Consider the following 10,718-nt stretch of genomic DNA (forward strand, 5'->3'; position numbering starts at 1 on the left):
AGCACGGCTTCCCGCGCGCCGCGCCACGCGCAGCGCCACACCGCCCGCCGGGCGGCGGGAGCCCGCGGGCAGCACCGGCCCCAGCGCCGGCGGGAGCGCGCCCAGCCCTCGCAGGCGGCGCGACAGGCGCGGCTGCCGGGCGGCCACCATTTCGCGCCGCGGCCCCCCGCGCCCGCCTGCCCCAGACCCGCTGCGGGGGGAGGCTGGGGGCTGCCTCTGGCCGCAGGCTGGGAGGAGAGGAGGCGTCAGCCCCCTTTGCCCCACGACAGCAGCCCGGCCCACAGGCGCCGGGTGGGAAAGCGCCCCCGAGGCCCCACCCCGCCATGACAGGGCGGTCAGGGGAGGGGCGCCGCCCGGGGAGCCGGCAGGGAGCGGTTCTCGCTGCCCGGCGCGGCATGGCGGGTAGCGGCGGTGGCCCCCGCCGCCCCCTGAGGGTGTTGGCGCTTCTTTGCTGCCTGTTGCGGGCCGGCACCTGCGCCCTCCTGCCGCCGGCAGGCACCCGGCCCGGGGAGGAGGGCGGCGGCAGTCAGGGCCGCCCTCCGTGGGACGGAAGCGGCCGGGAGAAAGAAGCGGCGGCAGCCCTCCGGGTAGGTGTCCTTGCCCGCACGGACACTGCGGGCTCCGCCGGAGGAGGAGGAGGGGTGTGAGGTGCCGCCGCTAAGCGGGTGGCTGGCGGGCGGAGGAAGGTGGCACGGCACGGCACAGCCCCGGAGCGCCGCTACCCGCTCCGGCGTCCGTTGCAGTTTCGTTTTCCTCGGCCCTGCCCGCTGGGCTTCCCCCGAACCGCCGCCCGGGGGTGGCCGCTGCCCCCCGCCCCTTCCCCGCGCCGGCGCCAGGTGGCAGCCTGGGGCCGCGGCGGTGGCGGAGCCGGAGGCGGGCCCAGCCCTTCCGCGCCCCCGGCTCCGGCCGCTCGGCGGTGGCCGCTGGGGCCGTTTCGCAGGGAATCGGGGCGGCCGCGCCCCCGGCAGTGCCCCCCTTTCCCCTCGGGGCGGCCCAGGCGGTGCTGCCCGCACGCACTCGCTCAGCGCTGCGGTGAAGTCTGCGTAAAAAAGTGGCGTTAAGCGTCTTTAGGCTTCGTGTCGAACTTTGTCTGCAGCAGAGGGGGGTGGGGGTGTCCCATTGTCTTGCTTTTGTAGGTCAAACCCATGGTTTCCAGAGATCTAGGATTCCTGATAACTTAAAGGTTAATTTTTAAATGTCTCTAGGCCGTTATACTGCCCTTTTGCTTTATGAGGAGGTGAAGCGATACAGGGTTAGCTCTCACACAAAGAGATTTTTAAGTCTCTCTGAACCACAAGGTTTGTTGTGCTGCTGGAAGAGGCCATCAGATGGCTTGGACACAATTTCTTCTTGGCTTGGCTGGTTTGGCTGTCTCATACCATTTTTTTACTGTCTGTGCCCTTAACATTAAATGCTTATTCCGTGTCTTTCTTGAAGTTGAAATCTGTCTAATGGCATTTATATTGGTTTGCTGGGAATCCACGGTGGATCTGAGGGGAGCAGCTGTCTTGTTACCCAGGTTCATGTTTACTGGTGCAAACCTCTTCTTTCTCTGCTCTTATGGTTTTGTCACTACTTCTAAGTTAATAATGCCCGCTAATATTTCTTTTTCCTTCAGGAAAGTGCTAAAAGAATTAGGTTACTGAATTCATCATCAAAAGATAATACAACTGCTTTCTATGGAATAAATCAGTTTTCTCACCTGTTTCCTGAAGAGTTCAAAGGTACATTTTCTGGCTGCTGCTATTGCCTTTTCTTTTATTTTTCTTTTTTTTTTTCCCAGAACCTTGTGTCTTTCACATTTATGGATTGTCCCAGTGCTGATAGTAAGCTAGTTTACAATGTCTGGCACCAAACTGTAAGTACTTTGGAAGAATACAACAATCGTTTCCTGGGGTGCACCAAGCCCAGCACAGCTAGCCGGCCGAGGAAGGGATGGGCCCACCCTGCACTGCACTCACCTCAAATACTGTGTGTAGTTTTGGGCACCTCAGTATAAGGACATCAGATGGTTGGACTCGATGATCTTAAGGGTCTTTTCCAACCTAAATGATTCTAGGAGTCTGATCCTGTGTTTCTCTGGTCTTGCAATGTTGAATTGCCCAGAGCCTGAATGCGATTTAATACATACACTATTCCTTCTCCTTCCTTTCTCCTTATTCCTTCTCACAGGATCTTAAAGCCTTCTTTATTTGCAACAGTTTTAAAACTGGAAAATACACAAGGTTCTCAAGTACACCCCCAAGACGAAACTGGCTACAATCCAAACAATGCTTTAAGGTCCCTGGCTGTACTAGGATAGCCATGACTTTCAGGAGCAATATGACACAATTTTTTTTTTACAAAGTAAATTTTCCTAGTCTTCCCTTCTTGCTGTTCAAGTCTGCTCTTAATTCTATTCATTGAGGGATTTTGCACCTTTTTAAATTTTAAATAATTAAGCAGCTTTTTTTAGTGAAAAACTAGCAATTTGCTTGTCTTTCGGAATCTATACGTTATTCTCTTATTTTTCTCTTTTTGCTTGACTAAAATAAAGTAATATTTTTCAGTAAGTAAAACGTTGTAGAAAAATTTCAAACAAGATTTGGTTTATGGAATGGTTATTGATCAGCTAGTAAATCTTCATGCTTTGTACATACATTCATTGCCTACTTGAGATATTTCTGTTCTTTCTAGAACTCTAGGAATATTTACATTCATTCTGGAGTACAATGAGTATTTTGAAATACATTAATTTTCGATGTATTTGAGAATGTGATGTAATCTCATGATTGTAACCACAGATCAAAGTTTCCTCTTGGGTTTCTAGTAAAACAGTAGTTTGTGGGGTTTTCTTAGTAGATTTATAGATGTTTGTATTTTGTTTAGCTATTTACTTAAGAAGCATACCTCGCAAACTTCCCAGATACGTGAAATTGCCAAAGAGAGAGGAAAAACCTTTGCCAAAGAAGTTTGACTGGAGGGATAAGAAAGTCATTGCAGAAGTGAGAAATCAGCGGACAGTAAGTCCTGGTGTTTTCCTTTTGTGATTCTCAAGCACTGCTCAGAGGCAGTTCCAGCAGGTAAGTTGCAGAGCACAGTGAGGGTTTTGGAAGGGACCAGCACTGCCTCAAGACTCGTTGGAGAGCTGGCACAAGCATGGCCCGCTGAACATATGCAAAGTCACATCACATTTTATGCAAAATGGGATTAGACTTAAACGCATGAGGTGTAACTGTTGTGCATTTAGAAATTACACAGTTATAAACTGTGTGCAATACGTTTTTTTGATCTAGTTAACTAAATCTGCAAATATTTTGCTCAATGTGTATTTTGTCTTTTCCTGAAGAGACTGAGCTAAGTTCAGTACCTGACGTCATCCCCCAGTTTCACCTGGATGTGTATAGATCCTTTGCTGTTGTTTTCTGTCATGATTGAATGCCCGTGGCTGGTCACCACCTACATCTTTACCATTGAACACCTCGGGGGAGGCATTCATGATAGGAAGATAACCAGACCCCACAGGATTACAGTTTATCCCAAAGTGACTATGGTCACTGGTAAGAAACAAACAAGCTGATAAATACCCAGTGAGTTTCCTTTCTGTGCTTCACATAGTGTGACCTGGACCTTACCTAGGAATAAATTCAGCTTCCTATTTTAAGTGCCGCAGTTTAAAGAGCCTAGAACTGCAGTATAGATTCTGTTACTGTCTAAGAATTTTGTTTTATGTTTATTTTCAGTTTACTGTTTCTTAAACTGTCATCTAATACATTTCTAAAGAATTCTTCAGACTGTGCAGCATTATAGACTGTCCTTAAGTGCATCCTTTTCAAAAACTTACTGTTTAATGCGGTTTAAAAATTATTGAATCCTGAGACCCAATCCTTCTTTAAGAAAATAGATATCTCACAGCAAAAAGCATCTTCAGACCTGTCATAAAGGCCAAAAATTAATTTGGAAGGAATCCTTAAAATGAGACACCGATAATGCAATTCTAGCTTTCAGAAAGTACAGGGGGGGAGGGAAACAGTTCATATTAAATGGCTGCTTAAATTTCTGTATTATTGCCTTAAAAACAAGGTTCAAGGAAAATGTAGCAAACGAGCATTAGAGAAGACCCTTTCGACTTTATTTTTTTTTCCTTTTTACGTGAGGCTTCAAAAACAAACCTGACTTTTATTTTTACCCGTTTACTTTCTCTTTGTACCAGTGTGGAGGCTGCTGGGCTTTCAGCGTTGTGGGTAGTATAGAGTCTGCCTATGCAATTAAAGGAAATAACCTGGAAGAACTCAGCATACAGCAGGTTATTGACTGTTCATACAATAATTATGGCTGCAGCGGGGGATCCACTGTTAGTGCTTTGAGTTGGCTGAACCAGGTTTGAAACTTTTCATAAATCTCGAACCCTTTCTTAGCTTTCCTGTTACCATTCCTGTTTACTGGGAAAAAAATGAGGGGGAAAGTGCAGTGTAAGGTTGTATGAGATTTTTTTTTTTTTTTTAATGTATGGGTGTGCAGGTATATATATATACACATATGCATGTGTTTGTGTATGTATGTGTGCTTATTTATTTAACCTAGAGTCAAGCGGTTCAAGCAGAATTGAAATTTGATTGGAATTTTATGGTCTATATATGTTTTTTGTGAATAACAAATCAACCCATAGGGGTTGAAAGTAACGTTCCTTGAAACCTACAGTATTGCCACTGAATTAAATCAGAACTGAGACATACAGTGCCAGTGTAGGAGGAGTCATTTATCCGTGTGTTGTTTTGTGGATTTAAGTGTCCAGTTTAACCACCAGCATTCGGGGAAGAGGAGGGATGTTAAGATAATTCTGCTTTCAAATTTTTGTGGTTCCTGTTGCAAACACTAAAATCATGCCACAAGTGTGGAGAACCTCAGAATAAAATTCACTGCTTTTACCGTTGTTTCACTTGCAACCCAAAGCAATGAAAACACAGACATAGTTTCTACTTTAGTTGTAGCTAACACATTTCATTCATGAAAAATGCAAAATGTACGTTACTATACATCAGCAGAAACATTTTAGTATCTTTAAAAATAAAAAGCACTCTAGGACAACAGTTTGAGTATAGGAATATTAAAAGAATTCCATAGTTATTTAAGTTTTAAAAAAGAAATTATTTTTTCTTTTAAGAAACTGTAATTATGCTGAAGGGTCATATAACTATGGCTAATAACAGTCTAGATACTTGTTTAATTTGCATTTCAAGAAAGACTGAGGATATTCCATCTAGATTCATCTGAAGCAAAATTCTCTTTTGCTTGACCACAGAGGAACTACAAATGAGTTGGACTGGAGAAGACACTGTCATAAACAGACTGTACTGCAGAAGACAGGAAAAGTATAAAATGTTGATGCAATAGCTTTGTAGCTGGACTTGGAACTGTGGCAGCCGTTATAATATGTTGTATACCTGTGTGAGGATTTGATGCCAATAACAGAATTTGACTTAATTTCAGTATTTTATATAACTGTTCTTGGGATACTTGTAGTCTTGAACTGTCCCAAGGAGAGGGTCATTTTGTGTGTGGGTGTCATTTGAAGGGAAAGAATAGTCATTCATTAAATGAATGCATAGTCTCTGTGTCTTGAAACTGATGAGATTGCTCATAAGGCTAGTTTAAACCAGAGACCTTGTAAATTTCATTCATTTTTTAAAGACTTGTGAATCCCTTCTGAAGCTTTCTCCACAAACAAGGAAACTAAAGATAGCAAATACCGTATTTCCCAGCATAACATTCTTATTTTGAATCTCGCCCAGAGCACACTGACTTTTGAGTGAGTTCTGAGGTAATTTTCAATGTATTTTGAGCTTTTTAGTGTTAAAGTCAAATGTGTTATATTCTCATTCATTTATCTTCTTGCAGACAAAAGTAAAACTCGTGAGAGATTCAGAATATACTTTCAAAGCTCAGACAGGACTGTGCCATTATTTTGGTCACTCAGATTTTGGAGTTTCAATAACGGGATTTGCTGCATATGACTTCAGGTAGCTGCTATTGATTCTTTTTATTTGCTGTACTTTTCCTTCTGCGTTCAGTAACTGTGAAATAAGCTAGAGCCAATAGTGCATTGACCGGCCAAAGGTTATGAAGTTGATTGCATCAGTTGTGTAGCTGTGTACTGGATAAGAATTAACACATAACATTTTTGAGAGTTAAGGTTTGCCACAATGAATCTGCTCAACCCTGTCATCACTAAGCCTGTTTGAACTAGAAAGCTTAAGTCTGTGTCTTCAGATTATGTCTTTTACATTGGCTATGTTTAAACTGGAACGTTGAGTCACATACAATTTTTAATATATTCTAAGTGAACATTACACTGCTAAAGTATCAGAAATGGTAAATCCTACCCATAGTAAGTGGAATTTGTTGATAAAAGTTAGGAAGTATTCAGTTATTTCAGTATTCATTCATTTGTATACCCATCTGCATCCTCCTCCAGTCCATAACTTTACAAACAGTGCTGTCAACTGAATTTTGTAAAGACAACTGGTAACTTTTTAGGTTTCTGTACCAAGAAAGTTTGTTTCTGATTTTTATTAGCACAATACAGCTGCATACTGAACTTAAAGACAGGAAATACAGTTTTGACTAGGAATTGAATTACTGCCAGATATAAATAACTAAAAACAATTACAGCTTTGCCAGTCTGTATTTGCCAAATTTAGTTATTGCACATATCATGCATGATAAAGATTTCCTGTTCCATTATATTATATAAGTAAAACCATATGAGGATGCTAATGGTAGATATCCCATAGTGGTAATGTCTTATGTTTTGTAATGTTTGAGATACGTTATTTTAGTGTATTATTAGGTATGATATAAGAGGTACTTCTGCATGTTTGAAAAAAGAGTGGGAAGTAATAATACAGGCTAATGGTTTGTCCAAAGCTGTTTTTAATTGAGAGGAGTGATGTATAAAAGGTATGTAGTGCTCACCATTGCCCGCTGACTTTACCCAGAAACCTGCTGCTTTTCAATAGGATCATATCTTTGGATCTGCACCTTTTCCATAGTCTTTGTGCCCTATATTTATGTTACTGTATTGTATTATATGAAATATGGATTTATTGATGTATGTTATGTGGTGTGTAGAACTCAAGAGGAAACAGTTTAATTATTTCATTTTAGATTACCACCTCTCGGATTGCTTTAGTGTGCTAAGTTAAGTAACTAGGCATTATCAATCACTTCTTTCACAGCGGTCAAGAAGAAGAAATGATGAGGATGCTTGTTAACTGGGGCCCTTTGGCAGTAACAGTAGATGCGGTTAGCTGGCAGGATTATCTTGGTGGGATCATACAATATCACTGCTCCAGTGGAAGAGCAAATCACGCTGTTCTTATCACTGGTTTTGACAGAACAGGTGCGTTTCCATCAACTGAACTTCAAATCAGTAGGTTTTTGTCTTTCTTCTCTTATTTGCAACTTGCCTCCTGTAGGGCAAATTATTAAAATCCAGGACTGGGAGTTCTGTTAAAATCTGTTTGGTTTGGTGTCATATCGGTTCTGGAAATGCAGCCTGATCGCAGGAGGAAAACTCTTCTTGTCTGGCCTCCTTCACTTCTGTGGGACTTTATGTTCTTGTAAAGGCAAGAACATGGCTGTGTTTCTTTACACTAGCAGAGGATATATCCAGTCTGTTCAACTCTGGAATATTAGCTCTGTCCTCTGTGTGCACAACAGTAGGTTTCACTGTACTATATCGTCAAACTGTCAGAAATGATGAGATATTAAAATAGTAATTAACGCTGTTAGATGTTTTTTACGCTTCCCAGATCTTGGGTGGTCGCTCATTGATGAAAATGTCTCTTCCAGGTAGCATCCCTTACTGGATTGTACAGAACTCTTGGGGGCCTACATGGGGAATAGATGGCTATGTTCATGTTAAGATAGGCGGCAATATCTGTGGTAAGTCTGACAAAAAATATTTCAAGTGATAAAGGCCACATGCTGGGATATGTTTCTTCATGTACTTAAAGTGATCTAGTGGGATCCTGAGAGAGGAAATACAAGGGATTGCTGTGTTTTAAAAGAGGTTAGATGAGTCCAGTAAATAAAGTGGTTGCCGGTTCAACCAAGCCATATATTTGAATGCTTGAAAAACACTATGCAAAGATAAAGCTGGATACGGCACAACCAATAAAGCGCTATTGTACCTTACCATATAGAGGTGATCGCATTGTAAAGCGCATGGTCACGTATCATGGTTGGAGGTTAGTGCTGTTGCTATCCTCAGTACAGGTAAAACAAACCGATCTGGAAAGTGGATCTGCCTCTGCTTGGGAATCGTGTACCCTGCTTGTGGCTTTTCTTGCAGGGCAGAGGTATAACTTTTAGTGCTACTTCCACCTGCCCTCTTTACCATTTGCATGAGATTCTTCTTGGTGTTTGAGGGGGTTATGTAGTGTTTAATACCCAGTGTCTTCTAAATTGCTGGATATGGAGGTAAGGCAGGTGAAGCTCCTGTTTACCGGCAAAGATTGCTGAGCCAAATTGCTGGGATTGGACTACCAGTTAGTGTGGTGTGTGTCCATTGAATTTTTGTCTGTTAGATTAACACTGGAGGTCTTCTGTTGGCTTTTCCTTCCGCGTAGGTTTCAAAGTAGCTCTCAGTCATTGTAAAAGGTGTTAAGATGATGTAAGCCATCTGCAAATAAGAATAGATAATACTGCATTTGTCTGCACTCGGTAAAGATCAGGACAATGTATCCCATCATAGCTTTTCCATGTTGCTGAAACTTTTGTTCTGACTGTTGTTGTATAAATGCAGTATTTGCAAAGAGAAGTTTAGAAGTAGTGCTAATTAAAGCAACTCAATTGTAGAGGTGGTCAGGAAGAACAGATGTGTTATTTTCAATATCTCATCTTTCAAAAAGCAGGCTTTTGCACATTTTCTGTAGCATGCCATGCAAGAACATCCTGCAAAGGCCAGTAGTTTCTCTTTTTACCCCATAGATTATGTCTTCTGGTTTATAGGTGCTGTGACACCACTTTGGAGGGTGTAAGAGCCATCACCCTTTGATACCTTCCCAGGCTGTTGTCAGACTTGGCTTTCAGTGCTGGAAAGAGTACAGTACAAAAAGAACTGAGCATGAATAAAAGCCTAGTTCGTTCTGTGTTTGTATATATGTACAAAAATGTGTCGTGTAATAGGATTTGTGATCTCTAGTCTCTTGGTGAGCTTTCAAAGCTGCATAGCTTCATATTGTCTGTACATTGCTAATGCATGTGATTAGAAAGGAAGAGGATATCAAAGTTTAGAGGGCTTTTCAGTGCTGAGATTGGACCAATGCTGAGTCCTCAGAAAGGATGTAAAGTTTTGAACATGAAAGCAGAGGGAGGAGGAGAGTTGATCTCAGCTATAAACAGTCAGGCAAGGGAGAAATAAAAGGACTGCAGCTGATTCCCTGCCTCCCCTGCCTGCCCCCAGCAGTTCACCGACTGTCATGGCATAGATGGCATTATATGAATTCTGGAAACTTATTTCTGGCAAGTTTCCACTTCCAGTATTTATTAATTTTTATTATTATTATTATTTCATTTGTAGGTATAGCAGATACAGTTTCATCAGTATTTGTTTGACACTTAATGGCCAAAGACCACAATAATGGTTTGGACACACACTGCATATGAAGATTTACTTCAAAACAACATTTTCTGAGATAAGGAATTGCTGTAAAGGCAATTCCTGCTTTTAGGCAATACAGGGATGGGCTGGCTGGAGTTTTTTGAAGTATTTTTATTTGGAATGTGTGTTGCACGTCAAATCTCTCATGGAATAAGAAGACTCAGAATCAACTGCAGAGTATGCAAAAAGAAGTTACAAAGGTGGACTGAAACTGTGAGTGTGAACTCCATCCAGGTGTTGAATACTACTCCATAAAATAAATGTGACAAGAAAAGAAGTGATGACAGATGATAAGGAATTTGGATCCAATAATCAATAGAATGACAGTGTATAATTGAAATGCTTTGAATATAAGAAGGATCATGATTAGGTCTGCTTTTATTGGACAGTAGGAAGAAAATACTTCCTGTTATTCTTTGATACTTGGCTTTTCTAGCACCTCTGACAGACACAGCCTCCTTTTTGTTAAATCTTACTTTTTCTCTGAAGTTAGAAGAATAGAGGAGGGAAACACCTAGTCAAATGTTTCCTGAGCAGCCAGTGTCTCTGAAGTGCTGCGGTCCTTCAATTTTAGTCTTTAGACCTTTATTAGGTAAATGTAACTTAAGAGCTTTTCAGAGCATGTTTTGGAAGGTGCCTGGAATGTCAGTGTCTTCTGCATTCATTTGTTAGATGGGTAGAAAAGTAAGAAGTAACTGTATTTAGGCAAATGGAGGCAGTTCTAGTGATTTAATGTTGTGTCTTCTGGCAGGATGTATGTGTTTGCAAATCAGCTTTTCCGCGCTCTGAGAGCTGTACCAGTTCTGTACCTTCTGCCTTCTCTACTTCACGGCTAACAGTGAAGCCAGTTGCGAAGCAGAAATTAAAAACCTCCCTTATTACAGAAAAAGTGTCAGGGTGCAGTTTGTTAATATATATTTGCCACCTTTACAAAGTCAGCAATTACAGAATATTCCAAACTGAGTCAGGGTTAAATTTCTCTACATTAATTGAATTAATAGGTGGGACTTGCTGAGAATCGAAAAAGGGTGCCAGCTTTGCTGACTTGTAAAACTGCTGTTGCAGGCAAATA

At 42.0% G+C, this 10,718-nt stretch overlaps 1 protein-coding gene across 1 annotated transcript; it reads left to right on the top strand.

Annotated features, from left to right (window-relative positions):
- The first annotated feature begins 325 nt into the window (after positions 1–325).
- Positions 326–9,894, top strand: CTSO (cathepsin O). The gene is made up of 8 exons (XM_056334948.1): positions 326–587; positions 1,619–1,724; positions 2,869–3,002; positions 4,193–4,360; positions 5,878–5,999; positions 7,218–7,381; positions 7,834–7,926; positions 9,566–9,894. The coding sequence occupies exons 1-8, from the start codon at positions 396–398 to the stop codon at positions 9,598–9,600; spliced, it is 1,014 nt and encodes a 337-aa protein (XP_056190923.1). The 5' UTR covers positions 326–395; the 3' UTR covers positions 9,601–9,894.
- The last annotated feature ends 824 nt before the right edge of the window (positions 9,895–10,718 follow it).

Source organism: Falco biarmicus, chromosome 1 (genome assembly GCF_023638135.1).
Source record: "Falco biarmicus isolate bFalBia1 chromosome 1, bFalBia1.pri, whole genome shotgun sequence".
Classification (NCBI taxonomy): Eukaryota; Metazoa; Chordata; class Aves; order Falconiformes; family Falconidae; genus Falco; species Falco biarmicus.

Bases quoted from the DNA above. Each gene is read 5' to 3' on its own strand.
- CTSO (XM_056334948.1), top strand. From the start codon at position 396: ATGGCGGGTAGCGGCGGTGGCCCCCGCCGCCCCCTGAGGGTGTTGGCG. The intron at 4,361-5,877 runs GTTTGAAACTTT...ATCTTCTTGCAG, and splicing joins CTTTGAGTTGGCTGAACCAG to ACAAAAGTAAAACTCGTGAG. The intron at 7,927-9,565 runs GTAAGTCTGACA...TTTCATTTGTAG, and splicing joins GATAGGCGGCAATATCTGTG to GTATAGCAGATACAGTTTCA.